The following is a 24127-nucleotide window of genomic DNA, read 5'->3' on the forward strand; positions in this document are numbered from 1 at the left end:
GTGTGGGTGAGGTCGGCCCCCTTCTCCCGAGGGAAGCGACACAGCACCCAGCTCTCCCTCCTCCGGAGGGACCTGCGTGCGAAGGCCAGGTGGGCACTCGACAAAGGAGATGACCAGCAGCACGTTTATTGGACAGTTGCAGTTTCTCTCCTGAGAAGATACAGCCGGGGCTTTATTCAGGTATCTGTACACTCCAGCCAGGCACAGGGCAGGGGCGGGAAGCACAACGGAAAACAGGGATGTTGGGGGAAACGTACTATAAACCATTTTCCTTTTTTGGTTAAAGAAAAAAAACTTCATACTCAATACCCCACTCGTGAGTAAAAGTGGGATAAAAAGACTTGACTGCTGTCCCCTGGCCTTCCGCCTCGTCCCGTCTGCTCCGGGCAGCGGGCCTGGGCGCAGCCGCCGCGCGCGGGCATCTCGGGAGCGGGGAGCGGGGCGGGCGGGCGGCGGCTCAGTAGAAGCAGACGGTGTGCAGGAAGGCCCGGCCGCTCTTCTCCTCGAACTCCTGCAGCAGCTCGTCGATCTCGTTCTCCATGTCCTCCGTGTGCTGAATCTGCCATCGGAGAGGCCGCGTGAGCGTGGGCGCGGTGGGGGGGGCAGGACCGGGCCCGCAGGCGCCCCAGACACCGGGACTCAGCCCCCCTGCCCGGTGAGGCTGCGGCCGGGCCTGCTCTCAGGGGGTCACATGGAATCCTCACTGCCTGCACTGTCCCCACACTGCAAATGACACGGGCACAGGTACAGTCCCTTGCCCGAAGTCACCAGCGAGGAGCCAGCTCCGCTCCCGCTGGGCCTCCTGTGCCCCACAGGGCGCTGAGCTGCACCTGCTGCCTCCGCCCACCGCCACTGCTCTCTCTCCCAGGCGTGAGAACCACGAAGTACGCAGATGTGGCCAGACGTCCCTGGGGGAGAACCGCTGCCCTAAAGGGAGTATGTGCTGCCGGGGGAGCCCAGGGGTGGCCCGGGATGGCTCCTGAGCACACCTGCACTGACGCGGGCTGGCTAGCGCCAAGGCTGCTCCGTGCCCCCAGGCCCACCCACCAGGAAGTAAAGACCGGCCTTTACCAGAGTGACCCAAGGGGAAGTCACGTGTGCACCTTATAGGACACATCGTCCCCCCTTCACCCCTTTCTCCTGTACAACAGCCAGATCATGGGCATGACTGCTGGAGCTTCAGCAGCCACAACGGGCCATGAGGTGTTGGGAACAAGCCGTGCCGGGTCCCTCATGGAGCAGCCCAGTGGGCCTGCCTATTTCCAGACTTCTTAGTTAAATTGTTCTTTGTTTTTGTGTCATTCACAGCCAGTTAACCTAAACGCAGATCCCATGGGCAAAGGAGAAGGCAGGCATGTGGTTTCTCCTCGGGTAGGTCTCCCTGCCCCATTTGAGAGGAAATGTTTTCTCTGAGCTCAGCTGCACAGTGGCTGCAGAAGCCCGGGGTTTTCTGTACAAGGGCGCGTGCCCAGGGCCTCGCGGGCCAGGAGTCTGGAACGGCGAGTCCTGCAGGTGAGGAGGACGCAGGCTCCATCAGAGCCCTCTGACACCCTCTCGGGCGTGTCCTAGAAGCACCGGGTGGCACACACGGCCGCCTGCATGAAGCCAGATGCTGAGCAGGTCACTGTGCTTGTATCGAGCTAAGAAAACGCACAAATGCGAACTCAAGCCAGAGCCGGGGAGCGGATTCTCAGGCACCTCAGCGTTTACTTGGGACTTAACGTTTGAAACTAGGCAGACTGTGAGTCGGATCGTGTGACACTTCTACCCTGCAACCCTCACGTGCAGGAGGAGACAGTCCTGGTCACCTTCCAGCGGGGACTGCTCCTGGGCCCTGGGCCATGACCAGGACGCTGCCTGAGCACTGCGGGTGCGGATACTCACACACTGGCAGAGCTCGCAGATGAGGAACGCCCCCAGCGTGGCCTCTTCGTGGTTGTCCTGGATGTCCACGTTGATCACATGCACTGGCTGGCAGGTCTCCTGCTCTCTGGAATTCAGATCTGGCCGGGACAAAACGACGCAGATGTCAGGGGCCTCAGAACCCACCCTGCTCTATGTGCCCTGGCTGACCGAGCCTCAGACCACTTCCTCCCCAAACACCAGGCCATTGCGGGGGCGGGGGGCACGGAGCAGCCGGGGTGCAGCACTCGCTGTGCTGTCACCCACCGAGCACCAGGCCCCAGCCCAGTCTCCAGACGCCCCTCAGGCACCAAAGCGACCACATGCACGATGCTGTCGATGCTGCTGCGTCGTCTTTCACGGGCAGGCTCCCAAATGCGGTGCGGGGGAGGGACAGGTGTGACAGAGGACGAGGCTGCGGCCGGCCTGCACTCACCTTCCACCACCTGGTCGTACACCCTCTCCTCGCAGGTGAGGATCAGGTCGAACAGATCCTTGCAGTTCTGAAACCTCTCTGGCCGGGGCTTGATTCGCTTATTTCTGTCCAACATGTGCAAGATGCCGTTCTGCGTGTAGCTGGGTGCTGGGTTAAGGAACTTCCGGGAAGAACTGGTCACGACAGCATGGGCACAGCTGCCCGCAATCCTGAGTCCCGCAGGCAGGCGGGGGAGGCGCTCGCCCCACACCCACAGACCGGCAGACCCGCGCCTGGAGGCGTCCACCTCGGCAAGCCAGGCCACAGCCTTGGGCCAGCGCCGGCCCGGAAGCAGACCTTGTGTCTGCAGCCACCTCTCACGCCCGCTTCCTCGACCCGGGCCACTTTTCTTCCTTGTCCCCAGCACCTTGTTCACACTAACCCCGAGCCCTTCAGCGAGCACAACGCTCACTAGAAAACAGTGAAGAGGGGCCAGTCCTCGACCGTGACAGGGATGTCCCTTGGAGTTCAGAGAGGACACACAGACCCCGCCATGACGTCTGTGCCAAGTAGGTGACCCCAGAGCTGGACGTACCTCTCCTGGGGCCCCCCAGACAAGGCCACACCCCCACGAACACGGTGGACTGCCCTCGGGGGCCCTGGGGAGAGGGCTCACCTCCTCAGAAGGGATGGGGCCCGAAAGACAAAGGCGTGGTCTACGGGCCAGCCTGGACAGAGGGGACAAGCATCTCGGTAATTCTGTGCTGGGGGCGGACCGGCTGGTTCAGGAACCTCAGTGATACGTTATTCATTGCCTCGCCCATGTTTTAAGTTATGACGCTTTAAGTAAATGAGCTCATATTACTCAAAATACATTTCCTGCCTTCCTAGAGAGTGGAAACAGCTTTCAGAATATATTTAAGCAGTTTATCTAAGAGTTTCAACTTAAAAAGACAATGGGCTATTAGCTGTGGGGTGTTCTGGTTCTTGTCATTCCTTAGCTAAGTGTAATAAAGCCACAGCCTGTCCTGGGCCCGCCACCTCCCTGCTGCCACACGCAGGTCCGTCTTTCCGGAACTGAGTCCTTCAAACACCCGGCATTAAAGTCCAGAGGTAGGAAATGGGCTGAGGGGACGTTACATGTCGCTGTAGCATTGGGAGTTAAGGCTCAAGCACCCAGTCTGTGGTCAGGCCCCCTGCTCTCCCACTAGGAGGAGGGCGGCCGTGCAGCCCTGTGGCGTCTGTCCTCTGAGACTGCCACCACGACGGGCATGGCTGCTCGGTGACGGCCCTCAAAAGACGGCCGCCAAATGCACAGTCAGGGCTGCGACGGTCCTGCCACCGACTGCCAAGCCCCTCCCTCCCACGCGGAGCCGAGTTCAGGCTGCTGACGGGACAAATGAAGTCCCGTGAGACCGAGGAGAAGGGCCGGGGGAGGGAGCAGACCCCGACACTCGCCAGTGTAACAGGACGACAAACAGCTGCCTTTCTCGACCGTTTTCTGGCAAATTCCAGGCTGAGCCAGGCAGGACCAAGGACAGGGAGTGCCCGTGCCAGGAGCCCTAGAGAAGTCACAAAGCCACCCCCATCTCAGTTCACAGGGACCCAGAGTCCACTTGAATTCCCACTTCAAACAACAGGGGACAGGAACGGGGACGAGGATGGGGGTGAGGCCAAGGTCAATAGTGTGTCACCAAGACAAAGCCTTTGTTAGAGGCAAAGTGGCCGATGTGAGGGGACCCTCCAATTGGGCCACGGGCCAGTGGGGCTATGAGGGGCTTTCAAAGGAAGTCCCCTGCGCATGGGGGGTGTCAGAAGGAAACATTTCGGGAACGCTTTCTGGCTGGACAGGGCCTCCCTGTGCTGAAGCAGCAGAACAGCCCAGCAGCCCCAGCCCCTTGGCCTTGGACCGTGAGGGGCAGGCCGGCAAAGGCCAAGCCTCGGGGACTGGCCAGCCCTGGGTGCCCGGGAAGCCGAGCCACATGGGGGTGCGGGCAGGCAAGAGGAACTTGTGATGTTTCCAGAAGCAACCGCCCCAGCGCACACAGGGCCTGCTACGGCTGACCACGCTCGGCCAAGGGCCGGCAGACAGGCCAAGGCGGGAGGCCAGGCCGAACCTCCCTGCAGATCCCACGCTTGTAAGATGCCAGCTACCAGCCCCTACCCTGCCTTCCGCATCACCAGCCCCTGCTCGGCAGTGGGGCCCCCCAAGGGCGTGGCCTCAACGATAGGAACCCTTGATGCTTTCAAGGCCAAGGACATGGGGATGAAGCCACCTGCGCTAGTGGCCCCTCCACACCTGAAGTGAAGTTCTGTTTGCTGAGCGCCTTGCACTGTGAGGTGCTGGGCTGCCAGCCCTCGCCAGGTCACAGACGTGGCCTGATCTGAGTGGCGGCCACAGGCCTCCCAGCTCACACCCGGTGTGGCTTCACTGCTGGCCCCTTGGCCTTCAGAGGGCACACGTGTCCACTGCTGTCACCTGGGACAGGCGAAGGGTGGCGTGCACTTTCTGGGGCAAGGCCCTCGGGTGACGGGGACGCTGTGCCACCACAGGAGGCCCAGTGATAAAGGCGTGTTGGGTCCTCGCTGTGTCGGGGCCGAGTGCATGCTCTTTGGCACCTGTGACCTACACACGAGGGAGATGGACACATGGGAACACGAAATCCTTGCCTCCGGGACGGGATTCTTTACGGACTGTCCCTAAAAAGAGGGAGGAGCAGGGCAGTCACGGGAGGTCCATCTCCCCGCCACAGCCCGAATGCAGCAGCACGCGCGGTGCGTGGAGCCCGGGGCCCACGCACCTGGCCCGGCCCCGTCACCACGCAACGCAGCAGCCGTGGAGGCACCGCGGCCCCACGTGTCCAGGCAAGGTCGCGGATGCCCCCTTTACCTTGGCCCCATCCTGCACTTTTGTCCTCGGAGTCGAACGGGTTTAGCTGAAGGTGATATCTCTAAAGTGACTTCCTAAGAGAAGCCGACCTCCGCAGCGCGCCTTGGACGCCTACCGGGCCCACAGGAGGGGTCCTCCGCGTGCCATGGGGGCAGGAGGGCGCGGGCAGTGGGCTCACGGGCGGGCCCCCATGGGCGCCTCGGCTCTGAGCACAGCGTCCGGTGAAGGAGGCTGGAGGGGGCGCCGAGGGCGGAGCCCAGCGACCAGGAGACCGAGGCGGCTTCCAGGGAACAGGTCCCGGAACGGAGTCAGCTGCTCCCTCACGGAGGCCCATGCCAGGCCTGGCTGGACAGAGGGCCTCCCAACGGCAGGACAGGCACGTGCCACTCAAGCTGCATTTCCTAGCCGTCGCCAGTGGAACGCGAGGCAAGACAAACTGGTAGGAAAGACAGACTCGGACGTAAGGACAGCAGCAGGGCCTCCAGGGAACAGGACCCCGAGGGGCAGGGCTCAGAACGGGGTGGCAGGGCGAGGGGCCGTCTCTCCCAGCAACCAGGGAGGGTGGCACCTGTGCCCGGCTGCCACCGCCTCGTCTCGCCCAGGGCCGGCAGGGTGGGCTCTGCCACCCGGCACAGGCTGGGGCACCCGGCCCCGGACTTCCTGCTCAGGTCCTGGCTTGGTCCACCTCCCTGGCGCATGACTGACAGGACAGGGCGCCTCTCCGAGCCGCTCCCCAGATGGTGCCACACTTACTTCCAGGGTCCCCACTTTCTGCCTTAGCCTCGGGTGTGAACCCCATCCCACGCGGCCCCTAGTCCCCACGGTGGGCCACACCCAGAGACCCGCGCGGCTTCTGGGCCGCAGTCTAGTTTTACTTCCGGTCCTAAGTCTGATTAAACTGAATCGTCAGATGCAAGAACTCTTACGAGGGGATCCAAGTCCCCTCTGGGAAGATTCTGAAAAGTACCATGGCTCGGAAACACCCAAGCAAGCACCCTCCAGTGGGGACGTGCCCACCGGGCACTAGAGCCACCGCAGGCCGTCACCGAGGGTCCAGGTGGGCTGGGCCCAGGCGGTACTGAGCTCGAGGCTGTGGGCCCACCCAGCCCAAGCACCCGTTCCCGGATGGCTGACAGCCAGCCCCCCAGAGTTCTTGTTTCATGGTCAGCGGGGCCATGCCCCGGGAAGCCCAGGGCCATCTACCAACCCCGAATCCCTTGGAAGGCACGGGCCCAGGCCAGGAGCTCTGCCCCCTGCCCGCCTGGTGTGCCCATCCAGGAACCCCATCTGCAACTGCAGCCTGTCGGGCACCCGCTCCGCAAAGCGCGTCGGAGACGGGCAGCTACTCACCAGGGAAGCGGCCCCCACCCCATCTCTGGATCAGTTCAAGTTTCTTGTTTGAAATCTAGGGTCATTCTGCAGGGGCGAACACTTCTGCCTCCACTTTGTTCTCATCAGCCCTGACTGAGGCCTGCTGGGGCTTGCGGCCTGGCCAGCTCTGCGACACATGGATCGGGTGGCTGGCGCCCTCCCTGAGGGCAGGACGTCTGCTCTGCACCCAGGGGGTGGAGGGCTGGGCTGGGCTGGGCTGGGGCACAGCTTCCCTGTGTCATCAATGAGCTGCTGGAACACAGCGTCCAGGGTGGGTAAGCGTCGCTGCCATCACCAAGCCGAGAGCCACGGGCACCGGCGTGGGCCGCATCGCCCCACATCCCAGGGCCTTTCACGCGCTCGGACTCCTTCGATGGCCACATCCCCGAACAGAAGACTCGACACCCCAGACCCCGGAGATGTGTGTGACAACAGGGAACTGCGTGTTGCACACTCAGCTACCGGAGAACAGGGTGGCTGCAAGTCCGCCGCGAAGTGTGAATGGCACCAGCTGTAGAAACACGTGACTTACACGGGAAATAACGAGAACGGGGAAATCAAACGCCTCAGGTAGCGCCTGTTCCAAACAGCTGGAGCCATGGAGACCGAGGCGTCCGCGACCAGCCACAGCTCAGCTGTCGCCGTGGGGCACCAGCCTGGGACAGGCAAGGGGCGGACCACAACGGAGGTGACGGATGGGACAACTCCCCAAACCCCAAAGTTACAGCAGTCACTCACTTTGGGCCAAAATCAGCAAAAAATGAATTGTAAAGTGGAAAACGAATTCCACGTCTACCATGAGCCCCGTGGGCCAGCGGCGCCAACGCGATTAACACATTTGGTCTTCTGGGGGCCCAAGTCGGCAGCTGTGGGGGCGGCTGTGCCCCAAGGGCAGCTCTCCAGTCCCACTGCTGCTTCCCCCATCCCCCACTTCCCACACCCCCGGCCAGCGGCAGTCACCTGGACTGGGCCCGATGGCAGCTCCATAACGACCATCAGACGAGGGCAGGTAGAGGATGCAGAACGACCGTAAAACCACAGCGGGCGCCTCCAGGTCGAAGGGCGGGTTGGAGGGCTCTCACGTCTTGTCGGGGTGCAGCAGGAAGACGCCCAGTCTGCCCAGCCTGCACCCCACACGCAGGGCTCCCTAGAACAGGTGCTTCTGGACGTGCCTGCTGCCCAGTGTGGACACGCCACCTGCGCCGGCCACGGCGGAGGCCGCTGCTCCCCTGGAGCTGAGTACAGGGGGCCTGTGGTCACAGCTGGGCGGAGTGGCGCTGTCCCACCCCTTCAGACAACTGGTAGAAGGCGGTTCCCGTGACCCTTCTTAGGAACCTGGAGGTGGGGACGGTGAGGTCAGAGGTCAGGACCCTGGCTCGGGCTGTCATTCCTGGCTACTTTAAGCTGGCTGCTTGTGAACAGACGACAGAGATGTATCACAACATGCTACTGGACAAGACCAAGTTTTAGCAGGCTTTTAAATAATAAAAACAGTACACACTGCCACTTGTCCAAATAGAGTAAAACACTGCATTTATTTAAATTTGAAAGTTCAAAAATATCACTTGAAAACTGGCTGTACGATAAAACGCAGCGGGAAGGTGGTCTTTGTGCTGTTTCAGACAGTCCCCAGCTCTGCTGAACATCGTAAGAGTCACAATCTCAAAACAAAACCAAACAAAAAGAAAGCTGAGCCCTGGGCTGGAGCGTTTTGGTGAAAATTAACTTACTTTAAAAATTTTGAGAAAAATCCTGAAATTATTAATATCTGCAATACCAAATCATTTCTACATAAACAGTTCAAAACCAGACTAAACCCAAACATTACACTGGAAAAGCTGAGCCCTGCACACTGTGACACGCCCCCCCATGTGGCCCCACGTGTGTTCTGACTGCCCCCCTTTGACACTAAGTTGGTGACAAACACTCAAGTTTTACCATCAGAAGGCAGCATTCTGCTGGCTGAGAATAGTCTAGAAGTCCTACCCTGTGCCCTCTCGGCAGCGCCCGAGATCACAGCAAACACTTTGTGGAAAAAAATAAAACGACCCTCCTCCCCCACTGAAATTCGTTTTGCAGTCTGCGGCCCCGTCACCCGGACAAGCCCGAGCCTGTCCGAGCCGAGCAGGGCCGGGCCTGGTGAGTACTCGGATGGGAGACCGCCTAGGAAGACCAGGTGCTGGAGGCATCAAAAAATAAAAAAATAAGAGACTGTACGCTGACAAGGTCCTTGCAATCTGTGAGGTCAACCAAGGGTTGCCTCGCCTAAAAAAAAAAAAAAATTCGTTATTTAGTGATTAAAAGAAAACTTTGCATTGTTTTCCAAGAAGTTTAAGACAGTCTTAAAAAGTCCAAGGTGACTCTTGGCTAAGGCCTGCCACCACACCGTCACTGCCAAGCCACCGGTGAGCGTGGACATTCTTGTGAAGGACCAGCCTGCGTAAGAAACCCTGCTGTCTGCCTAAGGGGAGGGAGGGTGAGGGACTCGTCCCAGGGGCCAGTGGTCACTGCAGACCAACCCACCTGCCCGAGCAGGTCTGCGTGGGGACCAGCCTGAGCAGCCAGGGTCCAGAGGCCTCTAGAAAACACACCAGCAGGAAACGGAACCGGATGTCCCCACTTAACCGGGATGCCCCAAGGACTGCCTAAGACTTGGAGCGGTAGCTTTTCGTTAAGACTTCCATTTTTGTTTTGTGGGGTAATGGCGACACCCAGCACGTCTCGATGGGGGATGGGCCAGGGGATGTCTGCGTTCCTCCACCTGCATCAGGGAGACGTCGACAGGACCCTAGAGCTCACAGGTGACCCCAATGACACGGTTACACGTCTGCAGAGACGGCGTGGGAAAGGCCCACCCAAAGGTGCTGGCTGACGCGAGGCGTCCCTGATGTGCAAGGCGTGTCCCCCAGGAGGCCCTGTGAAGGCCGTCGTCTCAGCAATCACAGTCGCCTGGAGCCCCGCAGGGAGGCAAGTCCAGGGCAGGGTGCCAGTGGACGCTGTGCGCTGGCTAAGTGGACCCCTATGGCCCACAGCACGGAGGAGCGGCCAGCACCCAGGTGAGCACAGCTGGACTGGCGTCAGGGCTCCCACGGCCAGCACTCGCCACCGAGGCTGAGGAAGCTGGGCCTGCTGTGCACACGGGCCACGGGGCCCTCAGACCCGGTGTCACCCGAGCCCTGCCTCCCTCAGTGCCGTGCACCCCGTGACCGCCACCTGCTCGCCAAGGCCTTGGGAGGCTTTCCCCGCAGCCCGGATCTGCGCCACCCAGTCCACCAGCGGTGGGCACGCGCCACAGGCCACAGCCACCTCAGAGTTCCAACTCGGGGCAGGGGAGAGCACTGGCGAGTCACTGACGAGCCAGCAGGTGCTCCCAAGGCAAACCAGGAGGCAGCCACCTGGCCCCGTCACGAAGAGATTCTCTCGTGACCCAGTGGATGCAGGCCCTCGGGGACCCTGACAACCCTTGCCTGTGACAGATGCAGGCGATGCCTCCTAAGGGCCCCAACCCACGTCACATCTTCCCGGAGCGCGAAGGCTGCACGGACACGCGTTTCCTAGGGCTGCTCCCAGAGTGGGCAGCACAGGATGCAGCGCTGCCAGGATGGTGGCACAGTGGCTCTGACCGGCGGACCGTCCCTCTCTCCAATGGGAGGGACCGAGGGCTGCGGACAGTCGGCAGGCGGCTCGGGAGGGCAGTCTTGGGGCTGCTGTATGTAGGTCGTCATGAGAACACAGACACAGGCCACGAGCCGTCAGGACTGGCGCCGGCGGCGGGAGCCTCCGGGTGAGCCCCCGCACACTCAGGGGAGAGAGAAAGGCAAACAGCTTCAGTCCTGGCAGCCTCTGAAATGGCTGTTGGGACAGCTAGGATCCTCGAGCCACTCTGAGCCGCTCCAATGAAAGCTTTTGACCTAGTACTTCTTTACATTAAGAGGTAAATTCAAACTCACTTTGCTAATCAAAGTAGTTTTTGCAAAGTGCACAGGCTGCACAAGCAAGAACTGGAGACCCAAGTGAACCACTCGGCCGGACCTGTCACCCTGATCCAGGCTGCGCCAGGAGCTCCAGCTAGGTCTGCATGGCCTCGCACCAGCCTCGTCTTCGGGCAAAGTGAAAGAACCAGCAAGACCCACTTCCAACATACCCAGCTCCAGCATCTCGGCTGGAGGGACAGGTGGCCCCTAGGGCTGGGTGAGCACTCAAAGCAGTGGGCACAGCCAGTGCAGCTCCATTATGTCCAGACCTGCGAGTGACCCCTGGCAACTAGCTCGGCCAGTCGGCTCTGCTCAGCCCGTGGCATCTGATCAGGTGAGCTGAGCAGGCACAGCAGGTACCATTCTAGCGTTATCTGAACAGCTTAAGCCACAATTTACACTTGAGGCATAGGTGCTTTTCTAATGCCTGAAAGGTTAAATATGGCCAAAGTCAGATCGCAGTTTCTCTGGGAGTCAGTGTCTGGCTTGGGAACACATTCATTTGTTAAATAGACAAACACTGTCTTCAAACACTAAAAACACAAGCAGGTTCGGGCCTGGTTAGTATTTGGGTGGGAGACCACCTAGGAAGACCAGGTGCTGTAGGCATAAAAAATTTAAAAAATAAAAAAATGAGGGATTGTATGATGATGAGGTCCTTGCAAGCTGTGAGGTCAACCAAGGGTTGACTCACCTAAAAAATAAAATAATTTTTTAAATAAAATAAATAAAAACACAGCTGCTGACTAGGGTGAAGCGAGATGGGGTCAAATGTGGCAGAGGTGAGGGAAGGCCTGAGTGTCAAGTGCAGGGTACAGGCGGGCAAAGGCTGGACGGCGACCAGGGATGGCGAGGTGAGCCCGCCAGGACGGGGGCAGAGCTGGGCCGGAACTGCAAGAGCAACTCCCAGGGGCCGAGCCGCTGTCTCCGCCCCCGAAAGCAGCAGGAAAGCAGCAGGAGAAAGCAGGGGGCGGAGCCCCGCCCCGCGAGGGCCCCAGGAGGCCCGGAGCAGTTTCTGGAGAGGCCAACTGGCCTTAGTCACAGAGCAATGGTGCCTCAGAGAGGGTGGTCGCCTCTCAGGTGTCTGTGTCCACTGACCTCACACCCAGGATGGTCGGGAGGCCGTGAGGATTAGTCTCAGGGATCATTTTCACGTTCACCTTTTACCGCGAGACGAGAGGACAGTGTAGGGGGGGTGCATGTGAATCAGCTGAAGGCCTCAAAGACGAAACGGAGAGGATGGAAATCGTGAAAACAGCCGAAACCCCAAAGGTAATTACAGAAGATCCACAGAGAAACGAGAAAAGTGTGGGGGACACTGGCTCGTGTGCTGTCTCCAAGCACGTGAATAGTCAGGCCCCGGAACGTGTCAGCTGCCGTCGCCTCCGATCCCCGTGTAGGGACAGCTGGCCGCAAACGTTAAAAACTGCACTATGTTTAAAGAGAAGCATCTGCCTAAGACCAACGGCTCTGTAATTCACAAATCAAGTATCCGCTGAAGGTGCTGAACGGCCATCTAACTTAAGCTCACAAAAGCCAACTCCAGAGTCTCGGGCGGACCTCGCTGCCCTTCCCGCCATGCCCCCCACTCCTCCCTGGCCAGGGACACGCTCCAGGGTCACAGGCTGGCCACGCTCACTTTAGAAGGCAATGACAACTTTCACCAAAGGTGCCCAGGGCTCGGCCGCAGACTCGTCTCAGTCGGCGCTGGGAAGCCTGGGAGGGAGCTGTGCGGACGTTGGCTCTGGTGCAAAGCCAGACTGCCGAAGCCCCACCTGGCCCAGGGACCAGGACCCATGTCACACGATGCCGCATGGGGACCCGAGCTTAAGCCCCACTGTACTCAGTGACTGAGGCAGAGGGAAGGAAAAAACCGAGGTCAAAGGGAAAATGTGCACCCCAAAATGACCAGTTCCATACGCACTGTGACACAAACCTCAACAGCACGTTGGGTGAGGTGGCCGTCACGAGACATTTGTGACTCCATCCACGTGAACACCCAGAAGAGGTGAATCCAGACAGAAGGGGGCAGTGGCAGTGATGGCTTCTGACAGGGAGATGAAAACGCTCTGAAAACTGTGATGGGGGCGCGACCCCGTGAAAGGCACCAGACCCCGTGGAACTGCGCGCTTTAAATGGACGGACTGCACAATGAAACTGTTCTTTACAAAACGGGCAGGTCGCCTCACTGAAAGAGAAATCGGACATCACTTCCCATCCGTGAGCAGAGGGCAGATGTCCCGGACTGTTAGCTCCCAGAGGACAAATGCTACCGTACGCTGCTAACTGACCCAATCCAGGTTCACGAGCTGGCACAGCTGGTTTGGTGTTACTTTAACACGGTTTCCAAGCCCATACCCCTCCCCGCCGCCTCCATTGACCTCTGGAGTTCCCAAGAGCAGGTTCTACAAGGACCGCAGACCAGCACTCGGCCACAAAGATGTCACCATAGGCAGGAGGCAGGAGTCTGTCAGTCCCCAAGTCCTGCTCCCGCTAGAGAAAACCAAAATCAAGACCTGCTATTTACAGCCAAGAATCCAACGCTCTGCTCTGATGCCGACGAGCCCCTCAGTGCTCGGCGTGTTCTAGCTCATTCCCAGGGCACACCCTGAGGGGAGCACACAGGAGACCGAGGCCTGCTACACGGAGCAGATGGCAGAGCAGGTCTGAGCCCATGGGCCAGCTCCAGAACCTGGTCCCTGGCCACCAGGCCATGTGGCCTCAACTCTCGGTCCTGCCCAATAAAGCGACATTTTCCTACCGTCACGTCACTCTCCCATGACAATTCATTTACTGCACATTTTTACCCCTGGGTCATGTCCTATTTTTCTAGCTTTCCACTGTAGGTTACAACAATGGCCGCTCTGCAGAAGCCCCGGGGCCGTCACAGACCTGGGCTTTCAGCTCTCAGCTGCACGTATCATGAGCAAATAAGGGAACAGGTAAAACGCCAGGCTCCCCGTGGCCACTGCCTGCTCCTGTGCAGCACCCCCACCTCATGCTACCAGGGTTCCCGCCCCCGCGGACCCCACTCCTCTCCCTCACCTGCAGTGTCTTGCCTGCATCTAGTGACTCCTGGAGATGTCTCCTCAATACTGGGGTTGAGCCGAGGACAAGCTCAAGGCTTTACTCCCTTCCCCCCTCACCCAGAAGACAGAAATCCTGCCCAGGGGAAGTCAATAGGCCAGCAGGTGTGTCCTTCCCAGAGCCTCATGAGGAGCAGCCAAAAGGGGAGGGGCTTTCCCACGCAGGGTCCCCAGGAGGCAAGCACTGCCAGCGACAGTGGGCAAAACCAGCCAAGCACCACACCTTGCCCAGGACAGACCAGGGGCACGCGCACACACTGTGGGGAGACCGTGTACCTGCATCATCCATAGAAGACACCCTGGGTTCTGAGGTTGGTCTCTGCTCGTGTGAACCCTCAGCGCATGCACCGCCCCCCGTCCCCCGACTCTACGTCCCTCTGCACGGAGTCTGCAGAGTCAGCCTGCTCAGGGCTGCGACGTGCAAGGGCCTGATTTGTGATGACAAAGGGGCATGTGCAGGGCACTAGCGGCCACCGGGGGTGCTGAGGAGTAACCCTCAAAACCAGACGGGTCCCCAGGTAAGCTCAGCGGCACAGGCAACAGAGGGCGGGGCACTGGCGGAGCTCTGAGGGCCTTTCCCGGGGTGCCCTCGGCCCCTGGGCCCAGCGCTCAGCCCCCTCCTTGGACGGAGGATGAGAGCAGAAGACATCCTCCCACCTGAGGACAAGATGTAGCTGGCGCCCCTCCCGGAGGAGATTCTGGGGCTGAGAAAGAGGGGCCCAGGAGTGTGCATTGCCCAGGGCTGGCGCCGGGGCCACAAGTCCCAGCCTGGGGTCACTACATCACGGGCGCCCCGCACTCACAGATGCAGACTCCCATGTCCAGTTGTGGCAGCGACAGGACATGCTTGTGTTTCTGTCCTGATGCCTCCAGACCACTTTCCACCGGTCACCAGGGGAAGAGAGCGCCGGAGGGCAGGACAGAGTGACCGCAGGGCCCTGCTCACAGCTGCTAGCATGACATTCGGGGCCACTGCCGGCTCACGCACTCGCCTACAGGTGTAGGAACCCTCCGCCGTTTATTAGGATGCGCGTGTGCGCAGGTGCAGTTCACATCTGGCGCGAGTCCTCACTTGGACTATGCCTGGGCTCCACCCTGGGGACGCCCCGCCATCCACTGCAACCCAGGGGACTGCAAAGGACCACAGGGAGATCACAGAGTCCTGGTCAGAGCCCGAACAGTGACCGAGTGTCTCAAGCTCTATGCGACTGGTGTCGCTTCACAGAAATCTGCTTTCCCTCGCACAAGTCCAGGCAGACCAGGCTGTCGTGTCTCCTCCTGACCCTTGTATCAGGCCCTCCGGAGACATCCAGGCGTGCACAGCAGCTGGCCTACGTGTCAGTCACACCCACGCCCCCGCACCCCCCGCAGGCACACACCTACCTGCAGAGGACAGTGGGCAGCCCTGCAGTGGGACAAGCAACGACTGTGTCCTGCTCCCTCATCTAAGCTGCTTAGTGTCACGTCAGAGTCTCGTCCTGGACTCTGCCAACACGGATGTCACGTCTGGGTCTGCGTGCCCTACGCGCCCACTGCCCTGAACGGCTCCGACCCCGCACTGCCCCGACAGCACCGGGAGCAGACACTTAGCCCGCGACTGCGATGGCGTCCGCACTGCACAGGCCCCGGAGCAGAGGCCAGGCGAGCACGTCACAGCGCGCCTGCCGGGGACAAGCACACTGGGGCTTTAGAAGGGTGGCCCCCTGGGATACAGTTCTTTGTCTTTCCTAAGGAGGTCATTGTACATCTGATCATATGTGGTTTTGAAATCGTAAACATTCGGCTTGTCGGGTGCTGGTCCTGGAAGCTTCACGTGGGTTCCTGTTCCGAAGGACCGGACGCTGAACCCCCGTTTGCTGAAAGACACAAGGGACAGGAAAGATCACAGTCAGATTAAAGAAGACACAGAATTCTGAACATAAGGGACATGAAATGGCAAATGGACAACATGGGTAACAGCTGCTATTCGAGAACATGTTTTTCAATCCTTAAACTATTTTATTCACAAATGTAAAAAGTCCTGCAGTCTGTCACAGCAAAGCTGCTGCAACCAGTCAGAAGGGGAGACACGGGTCCCTTCGGGATTGGCTATAGGTCTGCAGTGTCGCCCCAGCTCCGAGGAGCCCCGAAGGGCCTGAGGACGCGCGGGACTGGAGAGCTCCCCCAGAACACCATCCCGGTCACGGTCCCGGCCTGTGTCGCATTCAGGCTCACAGGATCCCTAGTTCCTGATCCCTAAGATACTTCTAAAGACTTGACTGCAGGCCCCATCCCGGGACACCCTGTCTGGCTGGTTCCCCGGGACCCCGTGAGGACGACTCGCCAAGAAGCCAGAGCCAGGTGCCCGTAGCCGTTAGCATCGTGACGGTGTCCAGGGCCGATGACACACAGCCCACAGCTGCGGGTACTGTCTGGCCACCTGAGAAGTCGAGGACGAGGCATCAGACCAAACACGTTTCCTGGCACGTGGGGAGAAGTGAGTGTAGCCCCACAAGCAAAAACTTACACCATGAGAAGAAACGCCATCTTTAAAGGGAGACTCGCAAGGACGGACGGCAGCAGCCTGTGTTGTGACCAGGGGCGCAGGGCCGGGCCACGCAGCACGCCTCCCCCAGCCCTGACCCCAGCCCTGAGCGACAAGGTGACATGCAGGGAGAGGGGCATTTCCTGCTAAAGTCGTCACTTCCGCCAGTGCGGAGGGAACTGTCGTCCAGGTGGCAACAGGCAGGCCCTGCTGCCCGACTCCACGCGAGGTGCACATCACATGGGACGCAGTGGGGCAGCTGGCCTCAGGGCTGAGCACCACTCCACCTGGACTGCCCCCAGTACGCGCCCCCTCGCAGCGCCAAGTGCTCCCCACCCCCCTCAGACCCTCGCGAGCGGCCTAGGGGCTGTGAACCCAAATAGCTTCTCTTAGGGATGGGGACCCTCCCAACACCAGCACGGGTGAAGCGCCGAGTCCCCTACAGCAAGGACAGGTTCAGGACAGAGGGGAGGAGATGCCACACGAGGACCCTGGCCCTGGGATCCCCTGAGGGCACTGGGTCTGGGCCAGCAACACCAGCAGCTCTCTGGACAGGACGCCAAGCCGAGGCCCATTCCCTGCAGAGGAAGCAGCCTGGCCTAGGACGGGCACGCAGGAGTGGAAGGTGGCAGCCGGTGACCACGGAGGAACAGGGGGCACCGAAGGTGCGCACTCATGCGGAACTAACGAGTCTGGCCGGTCCACCTGGCACAGGCGGCGACCCCCGAAGTGTGAAAGCAGCTGCTCAAGGCATGCTGGAAGCACCCAGGCCTGTCCCCAGAGCCCGCAGCTTTCACAGGCCCTAGGGTGCAAGACTCACCTTGTGGCGGGAGCCCAACTCGCAAACGAGCCACCAAATGTGAGGCCACCTCATTTTCCTGCACCACGCAGACATCACCAACTGAAGGTTGTGGCCACCCGCCTCCACGTCTGGCGCCAATTCCCCAACGGGCTCAGATGACAGCATTTTTGAGCAATTAAGTATTTTCGATCACGGTGCGCACGTGGGTTTGAGACCTAACGCTGTGCGCACTGTCACGGAACACCGCACCGCGGGGACACGCACACGCATGGGAGGCCGGAGGGCAAGTCTGGCTTCCCGGCGGTCCTCGTGGCGTGGCGGCGTCTGGGGCCGACCCCAGCATCTCTACATAGAGGAAAGGGGGTGGGCGAGCAAGGGTGCCTTTTGGGGTCAGGTACCACTTTTCTTCTTGATCCATCAGCCGCCCAAGAAGCCCGCTCCAAAAGGGGTCCCAAAACTCGCTGTGGGCAACAGGAGGGAAAGCAGCCAGCTCAGCGCGGGCGCGTGAGATCCACTCAGACACCGTTCGCACGTCGCTTTTTAAAAACAAGTATTTTCACGTAACTCAGTTATTTCCTTTTGGTCATTCCTTTGAAGTATTTAGCCAGAATTAAAGAATTGATGAAAATGAGCCCAACTCTTAAATTAATTAAAATGGGCCCACGCACATCTACTCTTGAAATACATTAATGAACCGTCCAATGACTAGGTCTTAATTTAGCCAACAGCAGCAAAGGAACCCATCAAGTCTCTGGGGGCCGAAGGTTCAGAAGTGAGACACACCCGCCGCTCCTGCTGGCGGCAGGTTTGCCACCCCGTTAGTCAACAGTACTTCCCGGGGCTTACCGCGGGCCGGGGACACAGCAGTGACCAAAACCGACCCAACCCCCTCTCCTCAGGTGCTATGGGGTGGGGGCGGGTGGACAAAACAAGTAGAGCACCCGGCACACAGGATAGTGGGAAGCAGTGATGGAGAAGCCATGGGCTGGGAGTGGAGGTGCCGGGTGCAGAAACCCTGGACAGGACCGAGAGTTTCAGGCGGGGGATGGCAGGCATGCCACCTCGAAGCTGCCCACAGGGCTCCCAGGAGGCCCCAGGCAGGGTCCTCGCCTTCCACCCGGCTGCAGCCACCTGAGTCTGAGGGCTTGGATGTCGCCACCTGGCAAGGTCGCATGTAACTCATCCCGAAGATGACGTGGCCCAACCCTCCACCTGGCTGACCTGTGACAAGGCTGCCAAGGGGATCACCTGCTGGGTTTCCACAAGGCCAGGTGGGACTGACTGGCGGAGCTGTCCCCGCTAGAAGCTGCCTGCGCCCTTCCTCACTGCCCCGCCCAACTCTCGGAAACGTTTGTTGGCCCAGGGAGTTCAAAAATAAAATGAAATGCAGGTTGTTCCTCCCCCAACAGAATGTTCGCAAGTGGCAAAAAGGCTAATTAGCAACAGAAGCGCTGTTTCTTCTGAGCTGGTGCAACTGACATAACAGCCCATCTTGTGCGGTGACAACAGTGCAGTATGACAATTTGTTTCTTACAGAAAAGAACTGAGCGCTATAAAAATATCCTGACAACCAAAAGGCTTTGTCTCCAGGGCCAACTGTTTTGTACGTTAAACTAACCTCCCAGGCAAGTACTTATCAGATGTCTTCCTGAGCATCCAAAACCCGGCCTGAGAGCCTACCGAAGAGATGGTGGAACGCGGGGACGCAAAACTGTCTGTCCACTGTCACCCGATGGCTAAAGGCAAAATAACGATGCTAAAATGAACACCCAAAGGATCTTAAGAAAATGGCCTTTTTTTTTTCTTATGGTGTGATTACTGACATAACTTAAAACATTATTTTGGCTAAGACTGAAACCCGAGACCCATCGCTGCCCTTCTGAAGGGACGACAGCCCATGAGGTCACCTTCACTGCAGGCCGACCCCTCTCTGCTCCTCGGCCCCATGGCTACCTCTGCGGTGACCTCACGCTCAGACACGAGCCGAATGCCCGAGAGCTATCACACCCAAGCGCCCGCCTGGGACTTCACTGTGGCCAAGACTGAGAAGATGCGCGTTCCGACAGAGCTGACGTTCTCACTCTCAGAGCGAGGGGCCTAAACATACTTCGATGAGCATTTTCTAGCATTTTATTCTTATCCTCCCAGAAGGCCAAAAATGAAACCCAGCGGCTTCCAAGCACGAGATCTGTGTGTCGACTTGGTGACAAATGTGCCAGTTGCCCAGGCAGTGCCCTGTTTACATGTCCCTCCTCCAGGCCCACTGTTCTTCAACCCTGGCTTCTTACCGGCCCCCCTGCTCTGTGCGCCCCCGCGGGCCTCCCCTGCACACAGCACGGAGCAGGCCCCCCGAATCCGGGCCTTCAGACAACCCTGGAGCACAACGACCGATCAGCGTGCTCCCTTCCAGGACCAACACTACACAGTGCAAAGCACGGACAGGCCGCTCACCTGCCGAGCCTGCTCTGGGCGCCCCCTGTCCTCTCTTTAAGCGGCTGGGGATGGTCCTAATGCAGGGAAGGACATTTTAGCTGGACTGTTACTAGTTCTGTCTCAAAAGTCACATTCAAACAGACTCTCCCTCCCTCCAGCCACCCCCAGGGGTGGGGTGTGGAAAGCACTCGGTACACAGGAGCTCAAGAGAGGGACTCGGTCCTGCTTCTCACACACCTGCTCCCAGAACCGCACCGCCCAGCGAGCTGCGGCTGGAAACAGACTGAGAATGCAGTCCACCGCTTTATAAAACTGTCTCTAGAAACTGTTTTCAATTGCTACTATTAAAAATGTAGCTTCCGAAAATCAACATGCCCCTTAGCATCTAGGAGACAGTTTGGAACAAAAAAATAAACTAACTGGCTCCACTGGGGACTCTTAATCCACGGAGTACAAAGAATAGGAGATTCTGTGGAAACACAACAGTCTTCCCACGCCCCTAAAACCTAAAGCCCCCCAGGACTGATATTTGAAACAATTTAGTCTCATCATCACCCCAGGGAACGTTATGCCCAGCTATAGGAAGGGCCAACATTTATTACCACTTGTATTTGACCTGTCAGAAAAAGACAGTGCGAGCCGATTTTCAATAGGGCTTCACTGATTACCTACTGGACGTGTTCAACTAACTACATTCCTTTGCATGTTTTTTAGAAGTTTTCCTATGCATAGTTTTTGTGTTTGTAACCAAACTGCCCAGTTTTCCTACTTTTTCACTTATCACACCATTTCCTACACTTTCCACAGACATCGGCTTTAAGGCCTAGGTCTCTAAAGCCGACTTTTATGAGCTCTCCTAGCTGTAACAGAAAACGATTGCACACCTTTTATTATTATTTTTTTTACGCCTCCAGCACCTGGAATTCCTACGTAGTCTTCCATTCAAGTACTAACCAAGCCTCTCCCTGGCATACAGTTTTTAAAGATGCTTTTAAGCTGTGTAAAAAATCCAAATAAAAAAAGCCACAAATAATTTCTCAAAAGTGAAAATGACATAAAAGTTGTTCAATCTCAACTGCAATTTTAAAACTAAAGATCTATTTTTTGCCCTAACATGAAAAAATAAAAATAACACCCAGATTTTGAGGAAATGGGAATTCTAAAAATAGGTATTTTCTGGAAGGCAGATTGGCCAAAATGTATGAAATGTAAAACGTGCCTACCTTTGACTTGGTAATTTCACCCCTAGGAATTTATGCCAAGGAAATACAAGAGGAGCGAGCAAAGACGTTTATATGACACAAAGATGTTGATATTGTAAGACTGAAAAATAAAAAGCCCAAACATCTATCGACAAGAGACTGGGTACCAAATTCAGCACTGCACAGAGTTCCTCTGGACTGGCCAGCTTCACAGTCCTGGCCACTACTCAGTATGAACAGATGTATTCAAATTCAACACATTGAAATGAAAGCAGCAGAAAATACTGAAATCAAACTATATCCACAACGTCACGTGAAGAGAGAAAACAAGGTTATTTTGGTCTCCCTTAAGTGTGGGTATGTAGACACCGAAAAATGACCTTATCTTCTTCATCTCCCTTGTATTTTCTACAGTGAGAATTTTTTGCAACAAGCAAACACTACTATTTTAAGAAAAACACCCAACGTAAAGATTTTAGAAATTAAAGATTCATGTCCAAAATAACTTCACACTCAGAAGATGTCAATAACACGTTACCCTGAACCTGGTTCCTTTGCCCTCATTCTGAGTCTGTTCTTTTGACGAGTCAATTTGAAAGGTAGTAAAACAGGTGAAAGCACACAAAATTCCTACTCAGTGATCATTCCGAGGGGCTCTTCTGCACCCCCCTCCCCCTTTACACAGGAGACTCAACGCCGTGCTGGCTCCGGCCACTCTGAACGAGGACTTGTCATGTCGTAGTGGCTGTCTCAGGGAGTCAGACACGCGTACCTGAAATCGATTTCATGAACAGTCTACAGGTAACTCAGGCTTTCCTCTGGGGAGACTCCGTCCCGACTCCGTGGCACAGGTACAGCGGAAGAGCTCAAACAAAGGCTCACCATCCAGAACCGGCAGACGGGGGTCTCCGCATCAACTGTTCTTCTCGCCGAAGATGTCACATTTTATTTTCCTTGAGTAATTTTCCAGGGGCGTGAACTTTGCATTCTTTTGCTTAAATTTACCAAACTTTCAGTGACTGAACACATAAATGCAGTTTGGGGATCTAACCCAGCACAGTAATTCTAGCACATTTCTAATTCTAAAGTAACTTTACAGTTTAAAAGTTTGGGTTTAAAAACAACTGTACATCAGTTTCTTAGGTTCAAAGCACATCACGCTCTACCAAAAAATGGCACTAAGGAATACTGTGACAGTGTGGTAGATGCTAGGAAGAACGAAACTCATAATTTAGCAGGTCGTGGACACTTCCAGCTTCAATAAAAAAATTAAAAAATAAATAAACAAACAAACACAAACAAACAAACTAGAGGCTGGAGGAATTCTAATTTCCGTTACTCAGGGAGTCACGGCTGGGCTGATAAAAGCAGCGAGGCACGTCCTCCCTTTAATAGCCACATACAGAATCTTCGGGAGAAAAGGCAGCTTCTGCTCTGTGTTCCCATCAAACTTATATATACTAAGCTTTTATTAAACACCAGGGTCACAAAAGAGTATTGAAACATAAACTAGCAGGTCCAAACCGAACCCGAGTGCGGTCCAGAAACCACCGCCCGGAAGCTTTTTAGAAGGACGGGAGGCTTTTCCTCACGAAGACTTGCAAATGTAGACACGAACACGCAAATGCAAGAAGTTAACAAAACAGGCCTTTCCGGTTTTCTTTCAAAGACTTGCTCTGTCTTGCGGTTCTGTCGTGCACGCTTCCCAGACTTGGTAAATGACGACACGCGCTGGAGACAGTCGTCAGACACCACCACCTCGCAGGCCCTAACGCGGTGCCGGCACCTAAGCCTCCCGCAGAGCTTAGAGAAGGCCCACGTTTTTGGAGGCACCGACGCGCGTGCAAAGCGGACCCGCACGGCGTCGGCCTTCCGGGTTTACCGGGAGCTTTGAGGTTTGCGAGACCCGGGAACATTTCGAACCGAAACCCGAATCTTCCCGCGAGGCTAGGCACACCCGGGGCACCGCGCGGCCGACCGAGCCCTGTGGACTCCTCGCTGCTCTCGGCCCCCGGAGCCCGGGAGCCCGGACGCGGGGCCGCCCCGCACCGCCTGTCCGTCCGTCCGTCCGTCCGCCGACGTCGGGCCTGCGGGGCCGGGCTCTGGGGCCGCCTAGCAGGGGAGTGCCAGGGCCGCCGCTGCCCAGCACGGACCGAGGAGGGCGGAGGCCGCCTGCGCCCAGACCCGGCCGGGGAGGGAACGGGCCGGAGGGCCGGCCGGTTGGCCGGCGTCCGACGGGGAGCGCTGGGCCCGGGCAGCGGCCCCAACTACCTGAGGATGTTGTGCGCCTCCATGCTCCGGTTCTGGTTGCTCGAGCACACCACCGCCACCCGCAGCGGCGACGACGGCATGGCGGCGGCCGCACCGTCCACACCGTCCGCACTCTCCCGCGCCGGGACTCCCGCCTGGCCGCGGCGCTTCCGCGAGAGCAAGATGGCGGCCGCGACGCCCGGAAGTCATAACGCGGAAGCGGCGGCGACGTAGGGCGTCGGGACGCGCGGGCGCGTGCACGGCGTCCCCGCGGCCCCCACGCGCCGGCCCGGAGCGCCCGGCGCCGGCGGGCGGAGGCCCAGCCCACGGGCGCCCGGGCGGGCGAGCGCGCCGCTGCTCCGGGCGTGCGCGGCCGAGGCCCGCGCTCCTCACGGGGGCTGCCCGCCGGCCGCGACGGCGTCCTGACGTCACAACGCCCCGCCGCCGTCGCCGGGAGTGACACTGAGGCTCTGCGCCCGTGTCGTCGCTGGCAGTGACGCCGCGCCCACCCCGACCGGCGTCGGAGAGGGCTGGTCGCGAGCCGGCGCCTCTTGGGGCGGCTCGCCGCGCTCCTAGTCCCCGTGGGCCCCGGGTCCGCGCTCCTGCTCGACCCGGTCCCCCGGCCGGCCCTCCGTGCCGCCCCGCTCTCGACGGCCGCGGCCCCCTACCGGCCTCCCGCCCCCGGCTCGCACAGTCGCTCCCTTGCGGAAGCCGTGCGGAGTTTAACGTTTAATCGCGGTTATGAGGGAGGATTGGAGAGGAAACGTGGGCGGCGTCGGGTGTGGAGAGTGACGACGGAGACCACGCCGACGGGAATGGGGCGGGCGGGCCCCCGAGTTGGAGCTCGGGCACGGACGGAGCTGCGCGGCCGTGACGGACCCCTCTTAACTTCCTCTTAACTTCCTCTTCCCCTCGAAGAGGTGCCCTCTCCCTTTTCCGCCGGGCGGAACCTTCGCCGGGCGGGCCGGGGCTGCAACGTTCCGGATTGCAGTCTCCCCCGCCCCCACTAAACCTTATTGTCCAGGGAATACATGGAGGGCTTTTTGTTTACGTTCGGCGCATTTGGGGTCGCCCGGGATCCAGAGAAGACTCCCGCAGCTTCAGGGCTGGGGAGCAAACGGGCGTGGCGCCCACAGAGCCACCTAAGCTCACTGTTTTCTCCCCGGCTTGGAAGCTGAAGTTTCCTCCTGGATCCCAGCTTCTGCTCTTTACGTTCCAAAGAGTTCTGGGTTTTATTCGGGATCCGTTTAGCATTTTCTTTTTCTTCCTTTTTTTTTT

At 58.4% G+C, this 24127-nt stretch overlaps 1 protein-coding gene across 1 annotated transcript; it reads right to left on the reverse strand.

Moving 5' to 3' along the window:
• Positions 1-110: 110 nt before the first annotated feature.
• Positions 111-23057, reverse strand: SSU72 (SSU72 homolog, RNA polymerase II CTD phosphatase). Its single transcript, XM_039876851.1, has 5 exons — positions 22871-23057; positions 15351-15494; positions 2339-2478; positions 1885-2003; positions 111-559 (listed from the first exon to the last, which is right to left on the reverse strand). The coding sequence occupies exons 1-5, from the start codon at positions 22948-22950 to the stop codon at positions 458-460; spliced, it is 585 nt and encodes a 194-aa protein (XP_039732785.1). The 5' UTR covers positions 22951-23057; the 3' UTR covers positions 111-457.
• Between the last annotated feature and the right edge of the window lie 1070 nt (positions 23058-24127).

The sequence above is a fragment of the Pteropus medius genome, unplaced genomic scaffold (genome assembly GCF_902729225.1).
Source record: "Pteropus medius unplaced genomic scaffold, Ma_sr-lr_union100, whole genome shotgun sequence".
NCBI lineage: Eukaryota > Metazoa > Chordata > Mammalia > Chiroptera > Pteropodidae > Pteropus > Pteropus medius.